Source organism: Phragmites australis, chromosome 11, assembly GCF_958298935.1.
Source record: "Phragmites australis chromosome 11, lpPhrAust1.1, whole genome shotgun sequence".
Taxonomy (NCBI): Eukaryota; Viridiplantae; Streptophyta; class Magnoliopsida; order Poales; family Poaceae; genus Phragmites; species Phragmites australis.
The window spans coordinates 21961616-21983725 of record NC_084931.1 but is presented as its reverse complement, the minus strand read 5'-3'; the positions used below and the strand labels follow the sequence as shown (position 1 = coordinate 21983725).

Genomic DNA, 22110 nt, shown 5'->3' with positions numbered 1-22110 from the left:
GCATCCTCCATGCCTTCTACCTCGGCTCCATGTCGCTGCCTCGTGGCCCTCCTTATCCTCACTACTATGAGTAGCAGAAGCAACAGGGGAAGCAGCAGTGGCGAGGGTGACAAGAGCGGTAGCGACCACGACGGCGGGCTATAGAAGTCGTTGCTAGCCATGAACATAGGGAGTTAGTACTAGATGAGCTCGCGGCAAATCAGTGTCGCCACTGGGGCCTCCTCCATGTCCGTCCTGCGCGAGTCATACGTCTCCACCTTCCTCTGCACTCTCATCGTGGCCCTTGGCCCCATCCAACTTGGCTTCACTAGCAGCTTCTCCTCCCCAATGCAGGACGCAGTCATTCGAGACCTCAATCTCTCCATCTCCAAGGTAACTCACAGCTGTAGTAACCTATATGTTTGCTTCTTCTTGGGTTCCACGTTTATTCTTGTCTAAAAATGTTGATCGCGCGCTATAGTTCTCGGTGTTCGGATTGTTGTCCAACGTCGGCGCCATGGTTGCAACGTGTAGTGGGCAGATGGCCGAGTACATTGGCCACAAAGGGGTGAGAAATTTCTCCTTTCCTTCCTTTATAGTTATTACCGGTTCTCCAATTCGATGATCAGATTGTTATATGTTGCGTGACAGTTAAGAAGGATCAACATCACATTTCTTTTTAAGAGATTTACTTTTTAAAAAAAAATTAAAAGAAAGAAGGTGAGGATGGTGTGATGAGATTTAAGAGTACGATGCGTTTATGTAAACAACGAAAAAAATCACTATTTTCGGTGATAGAAATTAAATACGATACAATTGCAGAAAGTAGGTAGGAGTTTTTTTTCTTCACAAATGAGAAGTAGGTGTGAGTTTGGAAATTAAAAGTTGATTATTTCTCTCAATCAATTGATGCTTGTGGGCTGTGAAATTTCTGATACAATTTGCTAAATTGGGACTTGATCTTATTTTCGATGTTCATGACTTCGTTAGTTATGTTTCTATTTATATGTTAATCATTAATCAAACAGTTGGCGTGGCAAAAAATATGTGGGTAGTGTTTTCTACTAAAGTTCAGTCTTATGTTCAATGTATGGCAACATTTCTATATTTAATTGCACTAAATTTTTAGTATTATTTTACTCTAACTGGCATGCTAATTGTTTGCAGTCATTGATGATTGCTACGATACCGAACATCATTGGTTTGCTTGCGATCTCCTTTGCAAAAGTATGAAACCTCATGTTTCCTAAGTTTATTTTCACCCATTGCTGCTTCTGGCAACAAAAGATTGATGGTTGTCAATGTCTGTTTTACAGGACTCCTCATTTTTATATATGGGACGATTGCTTGAAGGATTTGGTGTTGGTATCATATCATATACGGTTCATATGAGAAGACTTCATGCCTTCTTATTTTGTGCATAGAAGATTTATGATCTGAGAATCTGAATACTTCTGCGGCTGTAAGCTATTCACCTGTTTGGAAACGACAATAAAAAAACTTGAGATTTCAAAATTTTGGAGACAAAGTGGACCATCGCAATGCAAAGTTTGTTTATCACCTCAAGAACTTGGAGGCTTGGACTGGTTGAAAGACTAACTCTTGATCTGTGAATTATGTTATACCAGGAACCAGTATATATAGTAGAGATATCTCCTCAGAACATGAGAGTGAAAGTGCATCTAGGCCCTCTAAGTGGTTTTTGGCTTATTAATGACAAAACGATTAAGAATCTAATATGTTTATCTAAGTCATGAACAGGTTTAAGTCAAAGTTGAGAAGACATATGACGTTTGACGCCCTTCGAAAAGAAAGGAGAAGAAACTAGGAGTACTCAATAGGATTAAAATTCTTTTATTTTTGAAATTGAGTCTAGGATAGCCGCTCTATTAAAAGGGTTGCATTTGATTGCTTGATTAGTGTCTCAATGCTCAAGATATCCTTTAGAACCAATAAGTTGAGAGACACACTCACCCGCGGACACCGAGTTTGTTTTGCAAAGTTCACTAAGTCTGTAGTCTCCGGTGTTCACCGGATACTCCGGTACTCAGTATTTAGTCTGGAGTCTCTGAGATAAACTCCGGCAGAGGGTGCTCGGTTCCGATTTATTTTTGTTGAAAAAGACTGGAGTCTCCGGTGTTCACCAGATACTCCGGTAGTTGGTGAGTTTTAAGGCCGGAGTCTCCGGTGTTCACCGGATACTCCGGTAGGAGAAAATGTTTTAACCGGAGTCTCCCTCGGAGACTCCGGCAGGGGTGCCTCAGTTAGCATTTATTCTTTTTGATTAAAAGACAGGAGTCTCCGGTGTTCGGGATACTCCGGTACCTGGAGAGGCCGGAGGGTCCGGTAAGTCTCCAGACTTAGTATATTCGATAGCCCTGTCAGGACCGGAGACTCCGGTAACTTAACAGATTTGTAACGGCTAGTTCTGACACGTTCTGTGACCGTTCTGACGCCGTTTTTGGATTTGGGATCGGATACTCCGGTGTTCATCGGATACTTCGGTCAGGTCTAACAGAACAGTAACGGCTAGTTTTTGAGAGAGGGCTATAAATACTCCCACACCCCTTGGCATTAAAAGTTTGCTGTTGTTGGTGAACTCTAGACTCCTTGAGCATTCTAAGAGCATTCAAAGTCCCTCCAACCACCTCTAGTGCAAAGTTTGCAAAATTTAGTGAGTTTGGGTTTGGAGCGAGATTAAGTCATTTGAGCATTGAGTTCTTCCTCGAGCATTCGCTGTGATCTTTACTCTTAAAGCTTTGTGCTTCTAGATGGCAAGACGTCGCCCGTAGAGCACTCAATCTTTGTGGAGTGCCACAGTAAGTTTGTAATCGACTTCAAATTGAGTAAGGAAATTCTAGCTTGATCTTTGTGGTCGCTAGAAGAGGATAGGGTTGGAAAAGACCCGGCTCTTTGTGAGCTCCTCAACGGAGACGTAGGTACTTCTTTGTGAGGTGGCCGAACTCCGGGATAAATCTCTCGCATTCTTATTTGTGTAATTTACTTAATCGTGTGAATTTGTGAATTTACATATAAGTTGCCTTAGTGATCATCTTGCTAGTATTAATTGTTGTTTTAGCTCTGTGATAACTAGTAGACGTAGCTACACCTTTAGATTCTAGCTGCTCGCTTTAATTCATAGTTGTTCTTGATTTCCTGTATAGACCGGAGACTCCGGACTAGACCGGATACTCCAGACCAGACCGGAGTATCCGACCTTCACCAGAGTATCCGGCAGTTTTAATCCGCTGTTTTAGTTTTAATTTTCAGAAAAGCCTATTCACCCCCCTCCCTCTAGGCACTTTCAGAGAGGAGCTCTTGGTTCTGTGAACCAGGTGCGCTTGCTCACAAGCATCTTATCTTTCTATCAGACCAATACTTGGTTTATTTATGTTCGACTCGTTGTGCTATTGTCCATCCTACAGTTATCTATAACCCTTGGTATATTGGTGGCCTATTTGCTCGGCATGTTTGTCCCTTGGAGGCTTCTTGCAGTGATAGGTAATGCGACTAAACACTGATGTATTACTTCTTTTTGTGTGTTGTTGCTATTAGTTTACATTTAACCTATGATCTTTCAATTGCAAGATCGTTAACTGCAAATGCTTTTGTCTAATATGACTATAATCCTAGAATTATATGAGGCAAATATTTTTCACTACAGATCCTATAGGAAAAGTGAGGAGTTGTGTATGTCCCTAGAATCCAGATAATTTCTTACCCAAATGTGTGTAATGCCATGCTTGTTGGAGCCTTGCCCTGCACAGTGTTGATACCTGGCTTATTCTTCATTCCAGAATCTCCAAGATGGCTGGTATATGCATGCACAAGTTGGATACGAACTAGGAAGTATTGCACCAAACTAAAACTTTTAATAGAATTTTTTTTCTCTATATATCTCTAGGTAAATATGAATTTGATGGACAATTGTGAAACATCTTTGCAAGTTCTGAGGGGATTTGAGATTGACATCACTGTAGAGATGAATGATATAAAGGCAAGAACTTTGTTTAATTCCTCTGGACTGACTGACCACAATCTGTGCAAATTATTTTCAGTTTAGTTATTAAGATTTTCTTTAACACTGGCCATACGACATTAAGGACCTCATTCTTCTGGAATCAATGGAATCATCTTTAGCTTTGGTCCCCGTTATGCAGAGAGAAGTGACATCAATGACTAAAACGACTACAATCCGTTTTCAAGAGCTAAACAAAAAGAAATACCGCACGCCCCTAATTGTAACTTCCTTAACTTTGTTGGCTTATTCAATACCAAAATTAGTAAATATAGTTTGTAACTCTGATTATGTGTCAACTTGGCAACTAGGAATTGACCTACTTGTTCTGCAAAATCTAAGTGGAATCAACGTTGTGTTGTTTTATGCAAGTAGCATCTTCAAAGCTGCAGGTAAGTTGTGCCATCTTTCTCCTATCTGTATTTTTTCCCTTAGTAATTGAGCATAAAGTTTTAGGCATTGTGGGAGAGGTATTTGCTAGATAAATAGGTAACCTATATAAGTGTTTGTTTAGCAATATTTCTTCAAGACACAGGAATAACATAGCATACTACAGATTCTCATACCACTGAAATTGGGACAAACTGATCTTATTCGTTATGCGCCATTGTAGGTTTAACAAAAATGATAAAATGAGTCACCTTGTAATGTGGTTTATCATTTTCCTAATTTCATGAAAGATGGCATTTCATTGTTTATTGTAAAATGGCTATCGTTTCTTGATATGAATTGGATTAGTGAGCTTCTTAAATTATCATTTATGTCATGAATATGCTCAATAATCCCATTTTCAAACATTCTTTGTTAGGCAAGTGTTGGACTTTATTACTTGCTAGCAAATAGAGGATCATTTGCTTAAGCTATCTATAGGCTTTCTTTTATATAAAACATTGTAAAACATGAACTCACATGACAGCCGTGGTGTTAAAATTTGAGGTTAATATCCTACATTCATGCTTACATTTTAAGCGGTCTGATTCCTAAGTAGCCATGTTGTCCAAAACCTTCAGATTACATTATTGTTAGTTCTTGCATTGTTCTTCTTTAAATTGCTCGAAGTGCAGCTGGCAGCATGGAGGAGATTGTCCCTCCGAGTCCAGCTGGCGTAGATCCTTCAATTCTTTGATCTTGATTACTGCTTCAGCCTGGAAGGAAATTACTCCTCCGTTGTTAGCCTCTTTTTTACCAACTGTTTACTCTACTTAATGGGAGATCAATGCAAACTAATCAAGTTTGTGATGAACATGTCACCTCCATCATAGGCCAATTGAAGAGATTGTTCATCTTCGTCAACCCTTTCGGCGGCAGGAAATGCGCGAAGAAGATCTACGAGACGGAAATCAGGCCTCTGTTTGATGCTGCCGGTATCAGCGTCGCAATGCAAGGTTCATCACACAAATGTGCATTGTTCTCCATGATTTCTCAGTGACTTTTTTCGAAAGACCCGGAACATTACCAGCTTATGTTAAGATGCACGAAGAGGAGCAATTACATGCGTCAAGGACGCAAAGTTAAGGTGCGAGTAAGACTGACAATAAAAAACTACTCACAAGGAACTGCACAACTAAGAAAACTATAGAAGAGAACACAAGCTGATTACTTGCAAAGGAGATAGACAACATTCCTGAAGTTATATAGGAATTTTTTAAGCGCATCACAATTTAGATGGTTTCGAAATATATAAAAGCTGCTATGTTTTTACCAAACGTGGCTATGTATTTCCAAACGTGGCTATGTATTCGATAATATAATAACTCTCTATATCCTTCCTTTTTTTGCGTGAATCTTAAATCTATCTCATTCTATGCTTGGTTACCAAAATATATATTGACTTTTGATTGTTTTATTTGCATTACCAAATATCACCGTAGCGTTAGCACGAGCATTATACTAGTGTATAGATAATTATTTGGTAGGTGGGATGTAATTAGTCTATTTTAGTATCTCAGGCTCTCCATAGTGTCATGTTCAAAGTAGGATGACTGCGTTCCACTATTTTTTTAGAACGACTTCATTCCGAATCTTTGAAAATATTCCTTGATTCTGAACAATTCTATCTCGTTGCTCTCCATCCAAACAGCTTAAAAATAGGATAAATCCACTCCATCATATCCCGTCCTATGAACCAAATACTACATAAAGTAACAGTTCCATTAGCTCAACCCATACCATACATCTTTCTCAACAAGGGGGGTGATTGGTTGGCTGCACGAATGGATCCTGACTCTGCGGATATATATAATATTAAAAAAAATATGTTTGGTTGCTTACCTGCACTGTTTTAGCATAACATGGATGCAAATATACGCACGTAGCATAACTCGGGAGGAAAGCTCGATTTGAGCTTCTCTCCGCAATCTGGCTAGGCAAATACAAGTTATTGCATCTACTCATGTAAATGAGCTCACTTATCAATATCACAAAACCACCTTCATACAAGTAACCAATCAGAATCTCAGTTCTTGCATCCGCTCATACGACCTCAAATTCAATCAACCAAACAGAAACTCAACTCAGCAGTCCAAACAGATACAACTAACCAAACACTCTTCTCTTAAATACTTATACATCCGCTCAGACTGTTTCCTCTTAACCTGTGTATACAATCCATACGAACAACCAATCACACCCAAAGTGTTAGTAAATACTTGAGCAGTGGCAATTCAGTGTCAAAACAATGCACAATGCAACTACAGGACAGAAAATCAAAAATATTTTTATTTTTCCCTTTTTCGTCATGCATTGCTTTATCATCTCACAGGAAGACATGTCAAACAATATAAGCTGATCTTAGTTACAACAAAATTCACTGTACCTAAGACGTCCGACTGAAAAATGCTCAAAGCTCAGTGTCCACACAACGAAAAAAATCGGAATCGAAACCACAGAGAATTGGGGACCAAATACTCCGGCAATCCTTGCAAACACATACATTCTAACAGGAGCAAACTCATGTATCTCATAAATCACACATCCCCAGCTCATGCACCCCATAAAAGCATACAGGTTTGGGAGCCTTCCTTGTGGAATTCGGCTAGGTATAATGGCCTGTGCACGACTCAGTGTAAATTGGCATCATATCCCCTTCACGAGACGGCTGTGCAGTTAACCGATAACAGCTCAGTCGACTGTGTTAGCATCCTTCGGAGCAGTTTATGACTTCCAACCCAATACTCTTTTGCTGGTAAATAGTGGAACTGTCTCCCAAAGAATAGTTTAGAAATCAACATGCCAGTAAGAAAAGAATGGAGCATGTAAACTTGTTTCTTTTACTCTGCGTATCCAAATTCTGGATCCATATCAAGTTTCCGTTTTAAACGAGACTTATCAGCGCTGCAAAACAGGAGGTTGACATGTTCAATTATTATTTCCACAACAAGAGAGCTAAGTACACAAAATCTAAAATGCATTAAGTACAGCTGCATTGCTCGTATAAACATTGACACAAGTTTCATTCAGCAAGGCTAGTGCTGTTTACCTGTTTAACGTTGGTCTAGGAGCTGGTCGTGTGCCAAACACAGCTCCAACATCAACCGACATTGGTATTCTAGCACTTTGACTGGACATGTCATCATTGTGCCTAGCCCCGGAAGGATGCTCTTCCCATTTATCTGCCCGGTGCATATTACCTTCCATCCCATCATGCACTGTCACCCTGCGTAACTTTCTTGGCGGGGATAGCACCACAGGACCTTCCTGCAGGTTCAGGTCTGGTATCTTGTTATTCCCTGAATCTCCCTTCGGCGGTGGCCTTGGAAGCTGTGACGGTTTTGTTGGAGCTGGTACTGATGAAAAGTACCTTAACAGGAAACATAAACATAGTTTTGTCATGCATGCAAGCAAGAGAACAGAACTTGTGTTTCCAATCAGTCACATTGCTGTACCTGTGTTCTAGAGCTTGCTGAGCAGTGATTCTTGCTTTCGGGTCATATGTAAACATTTTTGACAGAAGATCCAAAGCATCATCGCTGGCCATCGGAAACAATGAACGAAGAGAGGGTGCAGCGACAAATTGATACTCAACATAATCTGGAAGATAAACCATGTCTGGCCATTGAGAAGACTTTGGAGTGCCAAATGCCGCAAATATCTTCCCAAGTTGATCAATGTCGCTAGTGCCCTGCAACATCAACTTTTAGTGACTCAGGTGTCCCTTAAACTTAAAGCCTTGAATTGTCTCTACCAAAATGGAATTTCTACTCATTGACTTCAAAATAGTATCAGTCTCAACATTTAACTTAATGAGTGAGACGGCCTGCAGCAAGACAAGGAAAATAGACTACACAACTGGTGTTAATAAAATGCTTGATCATTTAAATTGATTGAAACAGAACTATGCACATGATCAAAAGCACTAGAACATTCATGTTATCTAGGCCTCACAGATGCCTTCTTTTCTTTTTAAACGTCGGATTGAGTCCATAAAATTCTACATTACAAGCAGAATGATAACCAGTAATCAAGTACAAACTTAATTTTAAATGTTACAAGCACCCAGTAATCACAACAGTAAAGTTTTGCTAAACTAAAAACCCTTATTCTTTTCCCCTTTGTTGGCTAGAACAAGTTAGGCACCCTACTCTAATCTCTGTTGCTGAATAATGAAACTTTGCACACATTTGCATACAACCAAATACAAGAATGGAGAGCAGGAATAACATGCACTAGTTCTACGGTAACATTAAGGCCCACGAGCACATGCTGCAGTAATCCAGCTTCCGGAAAACATAGAAAATGCAAATACAGTGAAGAAACAGCACCCCAGTGATAACTAAAGATGACAAATCTGACAATAATTTAAAAAATTCAGAATAAGAAAAGATGGTAGATTTTAGTGCTACTTTTTAACATTGAAGGACTGTCTACACATGCCAAAGTTTGAAGTGTTGCAATAGTCCTTCATGTACACACTTTCAAATAACATATTTGGTTCAAAACATAGGAAGGAGGCAAACAAGAAAACAATGAAACAGTTTTTCAAGAAACCAAAATCCACATAGAATTTTCTTTTAGCTTTTAATACTTTGTGACAGAAAAAGAAGACAGATTTATATTGAGTATAGCCTAGTGCTGGCCATTTCTGTAGAACTCACAGTAATCAAAACCATAGCAGATATTGACCAGCTAAGACTAAAATGACCGTTTCATGAAGGCTTATATTCTAAGTAATTGTACCCGTACATAATGTATGCAAATAATGGGTGAACAAAAATTAGAACCAGGCTTAGTACAAGCGAAGCTACCTATATCAGGTTGCTATAATTCGTTTCTAGCATAATGATGCTATGATTTTGTGGCTAGGTGCAATTAACTTCCCATTTTACACAACCTGCAGTCAAAGTTTTGACCCTCACAGAGGCAACTTTTATGCTCTCCTAGTGTTTTGTCCAATTTAATCCCATAGCAGTTCAAAGCAGGCTGATTGTGGGATCTGTCCTATCAACTCACCAGGGCCAGACTGTTTTCTAGGTTTTCCTGTTGAATAACAGTATGGTCTTGCTATGAAAATGATAGTCTGAGGTATAAGTCAAGCCGAGATGTGCGGTTATCAAATCATCGATGAAGTAATGAACAATGAACTTAGCCAAAGACATATTAAGTTCTGAGCACACAAACATTTCTTAGTCTTAAACAAAATAAAAATGAACAACCAAATTCATTTTATAGAAAAACTAAGAGGCTGTTAAACCTGGAGAAAGGGTCGTCGAAGAAGCAGTTCAGCAAAAATACATCCAGCAGCCCAAATATCTACTGCAGATCCATACTGCTTCGAGCCAAATAATAATTCGGGTGCTCTGTACCATCGGGCAAAGACCTACATGTGGAGAAAACAGTTAAAATTCAAGTCATGTTGCGGTAAACCACATTGTGGTAGCTGCTAAGCTTATGGAACTAGAGATGGTCCTTGACTGCATAATATTTAATGCTGCTGAACAGGAACTATGATTAGCAGAACTTCCAGGCAAGATATAATATTCAAATGGAAATCAGCAACGGTGACTATGTCAGAAACTGTCCTCCATAAATCTATAATATATTTAGCATCTTTCCTAATCAGCAATGGTGACTCTGGTTTTACTTCCCAATTTTTTAGCATTTTTTTTTCTAACTGGATCATGCAAGGCAAACAGCAATCTGAAAGGTCATGTATGAAGTACATATCGACTGGGATATTCTGGAAATACCATAATATCTTCCTCACACTTACACATTTTGTTCTATCCGACATTAGAGTCAGCAGTTAGAAGGCTACCTTGCTGGTTTAAGGTATTGTATCATTCAGATTTAGCAGACAATTGCTACCGAAAGGGCAAAAGTAGAGCTCCAAACTAAGTTACTAAACGAAGCAAAAAAGCTAGAATGAATTTACCTACCTGGCACCGTTCCAAATATTACTTTTCTTGCAAGTAAAACAATTACATAAGATAACAAATATTGGCAAGCATGTGTCATGTTTCTTCTTGGATAAAAGAAAAATCGTAGCCAATTTAGCCATAACCAGAAATATCCATAAGGCTCAAAGAAATACACCGCATAAGAAACGATAATGATACAGCAAGGTGCTCTCAGAGCACCTTGTTTCTGCGACCAGCTTCTAGGGGTTCAGGGCACAATCAACTGAATGCATATATACATAAGTCTATCAAAGAGAACCTGGTGAGTGAAGTTCCTTCCTGGACTCCCGAATATGCGTGCCAGACCAAAGTCAGCAAGCTTGAGCTGCCCATCAATTCCGATGAGTAAATTATTTGGTTTCATATCCCTGCAGCACAGTTTGTCAAAGATTGTTTTCTTTAAAAGAAAAGTTAGCAAGACAGTATGTACCTGTGTAGCACCCATTTCTTATGGCAGAAAGCTAGACCTTTCAACATCACCTGAACGTATGATTTTGTGTCAGCTGGAGATAATACAATGTTCCTATCTCGTATGACAGCTTCCAAGTCAGTCTCCATAAACTCAAATACAAGGTGCAAGTTTCCCTTGTAAGGGAAACAATCAATTAGCTCTATAATATTAGGATCTTTCAGTTCCTTGAGCAGCTTAATTTCCCTCAATGCCGTGAAGTTCACACCTTCCTTGTACTTCCCTAGCCTAATTTTCTTGATCGCGACTGTGTTCCCAGTCTGAAAAGGAACAGAATGAAACAACTCATAAACAATAGCTCAAAGAGAACCAAGTACCACTACAAAAACTGAATGAGCATCATCAACAGCAGGAGGAATAAACCGTGGTGAAGCTAAATTCTCAAGCACTACTTCGTAAAATTATTTTAAGAGCGCTGAGAACACACCCCACAACTATTGTCACTCTAGAACCCGATAAAACAGAAATACACGAGCCCAAAACAAATCAATCTTGCTACCCCAGGGATGGACCAAGACAACCTCCTATCTGTCACCATCCCATCAAATGGGATAACCTGCAGGCTCACTACAGCAGAGATGCCAAAACCAGTACGAAAGCTCAAAACCCATCGCAGTATCAGCACCGCCAGCTCAATCAACGAGTAGCTGAACAACCCAGGCAAATTCTGTTCTCATGAGGGCTCATCACGCATTGTGGGGAGCCCAGCCTGGCCTTCCTCCGCAGTACAACCACCACAGCCAATCCACAGCGAACCCCAACCAATTCAGCAACGCCAATTTAGGAGCTACCGCGGCCAAAAACCTCTAATCCCCTAAGCTCAATCGCAGGAGCACCCGCCCCCGCACCGAGCATATGGATCGAACAAACCAAGCTCGAATTTTCGTTTCTCGACGGCCGCTCGCAGATCAGCCGGGGACGAGGAGGGTTTAGGAGAGGGAGGGGGACCTTGGTGTCGGTGGCCTTGAAGACAACGCCGTACGTGCCCTCGCCGAGGACCTCGCGCTTCAGGTAGCGGTCCGCCACGCGCTTCACGCCCGCGTCGTCGTCCCCGCCGCCGCTCGCCATGGGGCGGACCCTCCGACGCCTTCACCTCCCCGCAGGAGAGGCGGCAGCGCGTCCGGGCGGGGAGGCGAGAGGGCGCGGGAGAGGGGGAGCGCGCTTGGGTGGGGCAGGTGTGGACGCGGTGCGAGCTGGTTCGGGCTTTAGGCTGCGCTGCCGTTCGGCGTTCGGCACCGAGGAAGAATTGATTTTTGGTTTCCGCTCACTTTATTGATTCGGCTCTTCCTTTCCTCCTTTCGTTTCGACCGTTCGACGGGCGTTCGGGCCACGAGGCGGCTGCGTTCCGTTCAAACGGAAGGACTGTTTATTCAACGTGCTATTGATTGTCGGTACTACTCTTGCTCGCATAGGTTAATATATTGGTTACGAAGAAGCAGACTAAAAGCATCTCTAATAGACTATCAAAAGCCCCTCAATTCTTTTTTTTTTCCAAAAAAACCAGCCCCTTTCTCAATAACTCGGAAATTTTGACGGGTGAACATTCCAACCCGTCCGCCTCCTCTCTCCGCCCCGACTTGCACCCCTTCGGTTGGCCGTCACCCCCTGTCAGTGGATGAACACCGCAAGTAGGGATCCTGAGGGACCCCTTTTGAGATTCGATCGGGGCTGATTCTGGATCTACCTCGTACGTGAATTTAATGCGAATGTATGAGATCTGAGCGGGACGGATGATCGTCGGCTAGTAAGAGTAAATGCACAAGGGACTTTAGACAGGTTCGGACCGTACAGAGTATAATACCCTACTCATGTGTGTATGATGTGCTATTAATGTTTTTGGAATGTCTTTCTCTGGATCTCTGTGTTACAAGGTTTTTTGTCTAAGTCTTGAGCTCCGATCTTCAAATACCGGTCTCTCTGAACTTGTCCGAATGTGAGCTCCAATCAGTTCTAAGTTAGCCTCTCTTCCTCCGAAGTGCTCCCTCCCCCCTTTTATCCTATCGGGGGGAGGCTCGGCGTGCCCAGAACGGGGGCACGGGTCCCCGTATGCCATAAATGGAAAGCAATAGTATGGGGCTACAGTTTGACGTTACAGGGGTTGAAAATGCGCCTTCGGTCGGTCCCGTCGCCCATTACGCCCAACTTTAGCAGGTGCAGGGGGGCCCACCGGGCAGCCGCTGAATTGCCCCGCATGCCCGCTCGGTCAGAGCAGATCTGACACAACAGGGGGCAGGCGATACACCTCGAGCCCAGCGACGATATCTCCAAGCCGTTTCCTTTATGAGCCCTGCAATGTGACGTGCGATGGGACCCGTCGCATTAAATGTCTCCAAGACTTCCTGCCAGGCGGTGGCAGGGACTGACGTACTCAATACAACAGGCGTGGGGGAGTGGTTGGATGTGACCGGCCACGCTCCCTCTTAAATGCAGCATCGGGCCTCCCACCGATTGACACCTCACCGTGGAGCCTTTGTGGGGTCCACGGGCAAAGGGCTTCTCAGGTCCTCGGAGAACTACGGGTGCTCGGGGGCCAACTGTTCATGGCCCCGAGTACCCCTCCCGGAACTGGCTCTTCTCGGGTCCTCAGAGAACTCTGGGTACTCGAGGACCACTGTTCATGGCCCCGAGCACCCCTCCCGGAACTGTCTTTTCTTGGGTCCTCAGGGAACCCTGGGTGCTCGGGGACCACTGTTCATGACCCCGAGCACCCCTCCCGGAACTGGCTCTTCTCGGCCCTCGAGGAGATGGTCCTCGAGGGATGGCGTCACGTGGCATTCTGCTGTCCTGGCCTCAAGACTCAAGGACCCCTGGTTCCCATGTCACCGACAACCCCCCCCCCCCCCAGCTCAGATGGAGCCCCCCATGGCTCTCCCGCCACCTCCCGTCATCGTCCCCTTGCCTCCCGCGCCATCGGGGCAGCCGCGACACCGCTGAGGCCGGCACGCGCTCCCTATCACAATAGAGGAGCTGCAGTCCACCGGCGGCGTGGAGCAGCACCTCCTGGGTCCCTCGCCCGTTTCAAAAATTTAGATAGAAATTGGTGTAGTTTTGTATAGTTCAATGGATGTATACAATTTAGTGGTCAATCGGCGCTTGGTGTTGACTCCTTTGTCAATATGGTGAACTAGGTCATTGGCAGAGATGACATCTCCGTCATATGCCATATGAAAATTTAGACGAAAATCTCATTAAGATTCCTAATCCTCCTGCAAAGAATAAATAGGCAATGGCGACCAATTACTCAACACAAGAGGATGAGACCTTAGTCAGGGCACGGGAGAGTGTAAGCCTTGATGTAATCACTGGAACTGATCAAAACAGTAACCCTTATTGGAAGCGTATTGAGGAGCACTTAGACGGTGGATAGGCGGGAACATGAGAGGTAATGGGAACTTTATGGCCAGTGGGAGTGGGAGTGTGTAATGCTCTATGTTTGAGAAATTGGGATGAAATTTGTATTTGTATGATCTTTTGCTTTTGGATAAACTATGTGGTATGATGATGAATTATTTGGTATGATGATGAACTATTTGGGATGATATATGGCATGATTTGGTTCAATTCTTGGGCAAATTAAGTTTGAATTTTAATTTGAAAAATTATGGATTTGAAATGTTGTTGAATTGTGTGTGTTTGAAACATAATAGTTTGAATTATTATGATTGGATAATTGCTCAGTTGCAACCCTAAGGAAATGGGAATTGCTGCTGAGGATGACATACAGGTCGTCCTGAGTCTATGCATGTGGGGTAGAGTGGCAAATGGAATGCCACCAGGGGTCACCAGTGGTAAAAAAGCGAATGCCCCTGTGAAAATGGTGTTAAAATAGAGTTCATATGCACAAGGGAAGAAAAATAGAAGGAAATAAAATATTAGGGGAGAGGATTATTAGTAGTCTGCTGAAGCAGCTCCCCCAATAATGCTAAAAATGTTATTATGGCTCCCCCAATAACAACTTATTGGGAACGGCTTATCGGTATTCTCCTGAAGATGCTCTAAGCGGTGTTATATTTGTTGAAAAGAAGAGTGTTTAGTTGGTTGTATCTATCTAGACAGGTTTAACTGGGACCGTTTGAAATTGGAGTAAAAAGGATGAGTAACATATAAGAACTCTACTTTGGCCAAGAAAAAGGTTACATGTTTTTTTATGGGTACATTGTAGAACTAAGATAGGCGACTAGAGCGGGGGTGAATAGACATCTTAATAAATTTCTTTCGAAATTAATAATCTTCTCCTATCTTTGAACCCAACACACCTTAAAACCACTTGCGGAAGAAAGAGAGACAAGAACAAATTTCAAGACTTCCAAAACCAATGTTCCTCTTAGATCAAAGTGAACACTAGGTTCCGGTTAAAGCCATATCAGAAGTCATAGCACAATAAATCAAGCAACTTGAAGAAAGACGCCTAAACACAAGAGAACTAGTCGGAAGAAGAGATTCTTCAAGTTGATGGATCTAGAGTATTGGAATGGTTCAAGACCAATATATATGAGATGATTAACCCTTTATCAATAAGAAAAACACATCTTACACGATACAAAAGGAGCAGCTTTCAAGAAAAACGAAAATCAACAAAAAAAAAACACTAAGAACTTGCACGAAAATACGATATTTAGAAGCATGAGACTAAAAGAAGAACCAAAGCATATGCAAATACACTCTCTTCATTAAGTTTAGAGGAACGCTCTCTTTTGACAGATTACAAAGTATTTTTCTCATAAAAACTCTCACATAAACATAGGCTAAACATTCCTTTCTCTCCACACAACATAAGTGAAAAGCTCTCAAAGTCTCTCCAAGTCTCTTGTGTTTCTACCAGCCACACCCCTCTATTTATAGACCAAAGGGACTTGCTTAACCCTTAGACAATCATGTCTCTAAACTGTTTTCCCCTTACAATACACTTCCACATACCGTCAAGGGTAGTTTTGTCCTATTTTTTCTCCGTTCATTAGATGGTTATGGCACCTTCATGACTTAATTTCGTCTCAATGCAAGCTTCGTGATGATATCATGTGCATTCCATCATCTCACCGTTTCTACGGCCAAACCGAGAAACCGCCTTACACACTTCTCAAAGCGTGACTCATAGTCACTTGCATACATCTTATGCAAGCATCTTGATGATGATACGTGTACTCCATCTTACGATCTTGACCAGCGACAAATCTCTCCCACTCCTAACCCTCGGGTTGTCTTATTACTTGCATCAGCATCCCTTTCGCCTGACTTTGTCAACATGTTGTCTTCATCCTTCATCTTATGACTTGCTTGAACTTCACATGTACAGCTGAGATCACGCTTGACTCCGCCCGACTCCTTCGATCGTCCAACACCAAGCTCCTCGTTTAGCCCCGATCTTCCCGCTGTCAATCACTAAGTTGCATCCATGTAGCATCTAGGCCCCTAAGAAAAAGGTAAGGGTTTCGGTGATTAATGACAATCATATCATTGTGACTAACATTTTAGCTTTTAAGGAACAAAGAAAGACTTAATTGTCAATGGTGACTTTACACTCTTGCCCATTAAAAAGTTATGTGATAATCAAAGGATCGGAACGTGAAGGATAAGGATCTTCTAAATCTAAGTGTCACAAAGAGATGAAGGACACTTAGAGTAGTATAGGTTCTTTTTAATCTTAGTCTTTTGACCATACTATAAAGAGGGGCTAAGAGTTGTAGCTTGACTTAGGAGAGTCTAGACATAGTCGATGCACACTTGTGACTTTCCATTACTAGGTTAACCTCAGAAAATCATTGGTTCCGAATCTCGAAGGTAGAACTCAAAATTGCTCTGAAATAGATAAAGTCAGCAAAATTTCAGTTCACCGGATGATCCTCTGATGTCAGAGTGAGTTCGCCGGAGTAAATTCCTAAGAGTTCTGACTTGAAAAATTGTTGAAGACCACGCCGGATAGTCCGGGGTTCGATAGGTGAAATCACCGGATAAATAGAAAGCCTTGAAGTCCAGAACAATTTCTATACACCGGATAGTCCGGCGTAGCAAAGATGATCACCGGATGAATTTTTACAGAGATGTTGTAAACTATCATCTGGCCCATTTTAATGCACCGGATGATCCGCTGTTGGCCAGGATTAATCACCGGAGTTTTAACGGCTAATGGAACAGTTAACGGCTATTTTGTCAGAAGTATTAGCATCGGATATTCCGGTGTGAAGCGTGTTATTCGCACCGGACCTTCCGGCGTTAAGAAAAATTCTGGGTTGTTAGGAAACGGCTAATTTTCGATCCATAGCCTATAAATACCCACCCATTTGGACCTCTCTGGTGCTCTTGCGACCCTGTAGCAGCTCATACACTTGGTGTGTCATTTAGAAGCAAGAGAGAGAGCACTTGTGTCCATTCTAAGTTCTTAGTTAAGGATTAAGGACTTCTTTGAGTGCTTGAAGAGTAACAAGTGTGCATCTAGCTGTTGTCTAGGTTTGGTCTTTATCAAGTGAAGCTTGAGGCTTGTTACTCTTGGTGGTTGGCAACACCTAGACGGTCTTGGTGATCGGAGGATTTCTCGGTGAGCTCTTGGAGGAATTGTGGGAGCCCCGAAAAAAGAGGATGTACTTGGTTTGATACTCGCCAATCCGGAGATAGAGAAGGGGTAATCAAGAGGGAGCACTTGAGCCTTGGTGACTCAAGGGGGAGCGACATCATTGGTGGATGCTCCAACGAGGACTAGGGGGAAGTGCCAACTTCTCGAAACCTCGGAAAAAAATCGGTGTTGTCTTCTCCAACTCTTTACTTTCTTGCATCTTATTTTGAGCTTTGTTATTATTGCAAGTTCTTCTTAGGAATTGTCTTTCTTAGTTAATTCTTGCTTGGTTAGCTATCTTGTGCTAGTTAAAATTCCTTACTTGCGTTTCTTTTAAGTTTTATTTGGTCAAGCGGTAGTTAATTAAAAGAAAAAATTTAATATCCTAATTCACCCCCCCCCCTCTTGGGCTATTCGATCCTTTCAATCAACGACCTATCATGAGACAAGCAAACATGTACTTCTAACACCATTTAACTCCATCAAAAGTTAGTCAAAATCAAAATCCCAGCAGAAATGACACATCTCTGAAAAATCGTGAACCCCCGATGATCCAGTGTTCACTCCTCTTAAGCGTCGGACCATCAGGCATGTTCAACTCAGCATACCAGGCCACCTGAAATCCTCTCTGCAAGAAATAGTTCAGCGTGTATCCATACCCATCGCTGGACCATCCAACATATACAAGTCCGCCAGAACCAGCTTGCAACCTCCCTACAAGAGAAGCTTCAGCATTCACTGATGCCCAACGCCAGATCATCCGACATGTACTTCAATTTTCGCTTCTTCATTGAAATGCTCCAACGTGTACTACATATGAACGCCGAATCATCCGCCGTGTATAGTTTTTCTGAACTCGGAGACAAACACGCTAACTCTATTTTCTTTACAACTTTGTTTAGTTATGATCATAATGCAGCATATAACCATACCCATACAATCTCAAAATCATCAAACCAAACACTATTATCAATCACTTATTATATATAAACCAAGATACATTTTAATTTAATTTCTCATATATGACGCACACAACCGACGCACGCCTATTCACATCATACAAACACATACACAAGCGTGCGTGTCCCAGATAGATCGAAAGGCTTGACGTACATCTCACTCACACCATATATACTCATACACACACGTACGCATCCATTACGCTAGAGATAGATTGGAAGGCTCTGTACTCTTGTTAAGACGTAATACCACTGAACATGTATACGTGTATACCTACAACCCACCAGAACTCTCATCTCAAGGGTAAACGTGTATAAGGATTTAATCTCAGACCACATGTGAGCACCTGCATTGAGGGAAGCTCAAACGCAGACAGGCTCAGTCACAATACAGCGACCTTGCCAATCGACTTGAAAAGGTTACCTGTTTTTTTTTTACTTTAAAATTCTATGAAAATGGAACCAAAGAATGCTGCTTTCGCGACATATGTGCTTTTAGATATGGCGTTGTTAACGTGTTTCCCACTCTTTGGCTATCTCCGCCTCGACCTCCCTGTACCGCCGACCACATGTAACCATGGCTTCTAGGCGGCAGCCGTTGCGCTCCCATCACACCACATGTCATTGCCTCTCACAACCGAAGCACCACCTGCTCGCCAGGCCAGCTCCACTGCTGCCCGCCGCCACCATTCCCATTGCTGGGGACAATGATCTAGATGAATCGCCACCAACCAAACGGCGTGGAGGGGGGCACGAGTGGTCGCACGTGGAAGACTTTCCATCCAATGTTATGTACTCTCATTCCGATATTTACATGATTTTCAAATCGAATTTGCTACCGCAAACTGACCGCAAACGAGTTCATGGCAGTCCAGTGAGCATTAGGTACACAAGCATCAAGCATGTACACTGAGATGCTCCATATCAAGAAGTTCACGAAAGTAGCCTACGCTGATGAATTCTCCCAAATATGTAATGCACCCACGCAACTGAGTTCTCATATCTTGCCTTGCAATTTACAATAGCCACATCATTCTGCACACTGGATAAATGGAGTTCCAAACCAAAATTCAGGTGCAAGGTAAAAAAAATGAGCTTTCATATATGCACCCTGATTGTATTAGCTTTAAGGGCACAAAGAATTCATTGTTAATTCCCAATAGCGGATAAAAGCACATGTAAGCTGTCTCTTAAATCTTCTAAATTTCTAGAACAAACACTAAGCATGGACTGATAGCTCTCCACGCACAGCATGGCATGGAATGGGCGTAATGTATTTTTCATACCAAGGGTAACAGATGACACAAATTAGAGCACCAGCTATGCTAGTACACTGATCATGAACTCCACCAGCATAGAATAAAATGAAACTTAAAGGATGAAAAAAAATTATTTTGCATTTATGGTTTCCTCTGGATCAGTATCTATGGTATTAGCCCTGTCCGCTGCATTCAACTTGTGACAAACATATATGAAATGCGACTCTAGGTCTTTAAGAACATAGTCAGGTGGTAGCTGACCATCCTCTGTGAGTGTAACTTCCTCCATGGTAGGCTGTGGATCACCTTTGCTCATTTTTGACTGGTATCCAGGTGTGGCTGTGAACAGAAATAATAGATCTGATGTCAGGTCTGTATAACAAAACAAAATTAGGGTATCCATATGCCTTCGCCATATTTTTCATTCAATATTGCTCATTGCCATCAGGGGGTATCTTTTGGATTTTCAAATGTTTCTTGAGTTTTGAGAGGAAGAATGAAAGCAAATAAAAAAATAATTTCACTTAAACATTTCCATCTAATGAAGCCAATCCTCAGAAACAAGGATACCATGTTACTAGTCACAAAAGAGGGCAGCTAGTAAGAAAGAAAATATTTGGGCAGAGTCCTATTTTGGCTGGAGAGGGCGTTTCAAACTTACGCATAATGTACAATGCAATATTCCAGCTGCATCCGGTCTGGTTCAAAAGTGGCACTCGTTCCTTAGGAGCACCATATGTTATCTGCCAAAAGACAATATCTCTTCATTTAATCATCTCATTAGTATTCAGTAAAAGAGTATTTTTTGGGCTTAGAGGATGTACCAACAAGTAGATTCCACGAGGCCTAATAAGCCTGCACGAGTAAACAGCATAGATAGTTAAATTCAGGTCATTTATGCATCAGTTGGGATTGATTGATATGCAAAGAGTAAAGAAACTTTCATGTCTTAAAACCTTGCCACTTCTGCTAGCATTTTGGAAGCACCATGGGGAGCATCATCAGCACACTGGAACATTATAGCAATACCAATCTCAACACATGCCTTATCAGAAAGCTGCTATGTAGTTCGCTTGGTAGAGAGTGCTTACCATCATAGCATCCAGGGTTCCTAAAGAGAAAGGTTCAACAAACTAGCCCGTAAATCAAGTGGCAAAAAAATATTGATTTTGATGTAGCTCGATTAAATATTTCAAGAGCACTAAAATATGAAACGATTTCAGTTTTCATGTGCTTTGGAGTATGCGCAATGCTTACATTTACCTTTATCAAGGACACAATCGAAGGATTCATCACCAAAGAAACTCATATCCCTAACATCCATCTGCATATCTTAACACAGTAAGAAAACCAAGTAAATATACAACATATAGAGGACGTAAGTTATGAAAATGAAATTAGCATCAAAACAGTACATGTTAGCTGTGGAATGTCCGAATGTTTCTCTCTCATCTGCTCGATGACCACAGATGAAATGTCTATGTTTACTATGTCCTCGTATCCGTCCTTCACCATGTCCTCGGACAAAACTTCCCAAATCAAGATTAAAACAAGACCAAATAGCATCATAAAGTTGATGATCAGCGCGCGAAATTGTAACAGAAAAAGCGTTCAACCAAACTACAGAATAGCTTCGGTGTCCTAAGATTTTGAACCCACACTGATAGCTCGAAGGAACGTAGGATAAAACCACCTGACATAAAAATTCAGCGAAGAAGGGGAGTCAAAGGAGCACTGAGCTTTGCCCTAAAAAAGAGGAGCACTGAGCATGCCCATCCCAGATCAGAATGCTCTTACGGGCAAATGGTAATACAAATGATTTGAGGCACCACAAAGTGCAGGCAGTGCTCACCTTCTCTAAGAGACTAACAGTTTGGGGTGCAGGTAGAGCTAGCTTGAGCTTAGAACAGTAGGGGGGGGGGGTTCAAGCTTTCAGCACTGCGACACACCAATCACCGGCACAAAATCGCATGGCGAGAGCTCAGAATCGGCAGCTCGGCCGTGACGCCAATGAGTAGTAATCTACAGTATTGTAATAGCATGTCACTGAAGGGAGGACGTACGGGAGTTGCCACATCCGACCATGAGGACGCGGGAGAAGGCGGGGACGCGGGCGCGGAGGAGCGGCCGCAGCGCCGGGTACGTCTGGTACCAGTCGAAGAACCCGGCGCCCCCGCCCGAAGCGGGGGAGCCGGAGGAGGTGTAGCGGGCGTCCCAGTAGGCGGCGGCGCCGTAGTCGTTGCACTTGCACTCGCCGCCGTCCATCCCGACCCCGACGCGCTCCGTTCCCTGCGGCTTCGCGAGGAGAGGAGAAGCGATTCTGATCTGAGCTCGTCGGTGGAGTGCTAGCGGAGTCTGGAGTTCGGTTTGGGCGAGGCGGCTGGGTTGCAGGGCCGGATGAGGCGTGTGTTCGTGTGGTCATCGAGCGGGAGCGCCGGCTGGACGGACCCGAATAGGAGGCAGGCTTGGTTTAGAATCACTGAA

General features: G+C 42.5%; 3 protein-coding genes across 3 annotated transcripts; 1 reads left to right on the top strand and 2 right to left on the bottom strand.

Moving 5' to 3' along the window:
• The first annotated feature begins 183 nt into the window (after positions 1-183).
• On the top strand, positions 184-5426 carry LOC133884060 (sugar transporter ERD6-like 6). The gene is made up of 12 exons (XM_062323452.1): positions 184-372; positions 461-547; positions 1147-1206; positions 1296-1361; positions 1608-1649; positions 3288-3314; positions 3405-3480; positions 3732-3793; positions 3884-3976; positions 4140-4221; positions 4306-4389; positions 5260-5426. The coding sequence occupies exons 1-12, from the start codon at positions 184-186 to the stop codon at positions 5424-5426; spliced, it is 1035 nt and encodes a 344-aa protein (XP_062179436.1).
• Positions 5427-6692: 1266 nt separating this feature from the next.
• Positions 6693-12136, bottom strand: LOC133884653 (cyclin-dependent kinase D-1). The gene is made up of 7 exons (XM_062324147.1): positions 11810-12136; positions 10823-11121; positions 10652-10760; positions 9687-9812; positions 7882-8117; positions 7476-7796; positions 6693-7330 (listed from the first exon to the last, which is right to left on the bottom strand). The coding sequence occupies exons 1-7, from the start codon at positions 11927-11929 to the stop codon at positions 7267-7269; spliced, it is 1275 nt and encodes a 424-aa protein (XP_062180131.1). The 5' UTR covers positions 11930-12136; the 3' UTR covers positions 6693-7266.
• Positions 12137-19623: 7487 nt separating this feature from the next.
• On the bottom strand, positions 19624-22110 carry LOC133885396 (uncharacterized). The gene is made up of 8 exons (XM_062325107.1): positions 21690-22110; positions 21042-21155; positions 20890-20958; positions 20718-20737; positions 20583-20635; positions 20451-20481; positions 20288-20369; positions 19624-19965 (listed from the first exon to the last, which is right to left on the bottom strand). Exons 1-8 carry the CDS (start codon positions 21889-21891, stop codon positions 19757-19759), a joined length of 780 nt encoding a protein of 259 aa, XP_062181091.1. The 5' UTR covers positions 21892-22110; the 3' UTR covers positions 19624-19756.

Bases quoted from the DNA above. Each gene is read 5' to 3' on its own strand.
- LOC133884060 (XM_062323452.1), top strand. From the start codon at position 184: ATGAGCTCGCGGCAAATCAGTGTCGCCACTGGGGCCTCCTCCATGTCC. The intron at 373-460 runs GTAACTCACAGC...CGCGCGCTATAG, and splicing joins TCAATCTCTCCATCTCCAAG to TTCTCGGTGTTCGGATTGTT. The intron at 3,977-4,139 runs GCAAGAACTTTG...CCCGTTATGCAG, and splicing joins TAGAGATGAATGATATAAAG to AGAGAAGTGACATCAATGAC.
- LOC133884653 (XM_062324147.1), bottom strand. From the start codon at position 11,929: ATGGCGAGCGGCGGCGGGGACGACGACGCGGGCGTGAAGCGCGTGGCG. The intron at 7,797-7,881 runs GTACAGCAATGT...TTTCCTGTTAAG, and splicing joins CAGCAAGCTCTAGAACACAG to GTACTTTTCATCAGTACCAG. The intron at 7,331-7,475 runs GTAAACAGCACT...CCTGTTTTGCAG, and splicing joins CCTAGACCAACGTTAAACAG to CGCTGATAAGTCTCGTTTAA.
- LOC133885396 (XM_062325107.1), bottom strand. From the start codon at position 21,891: ATGGACGGCGGCGAGTGCAAGTGCAACGACTACGGCGCCGCCGCCTAC. The intron at 20,959-21,041 runs GTACTGTTTTGA...TACTGTGTTAAG, and splicing joins GGACATTCCACAGCTAACAT to ATATGCAGATGGATGTTAGG. The intron at 19,966-20,287 runs GTAAGTTTGAAA...TTCTGTTCACAG, and splicing joins TATTGCATTGTACATTATGC to CCACACCTGGATACCAGTCA.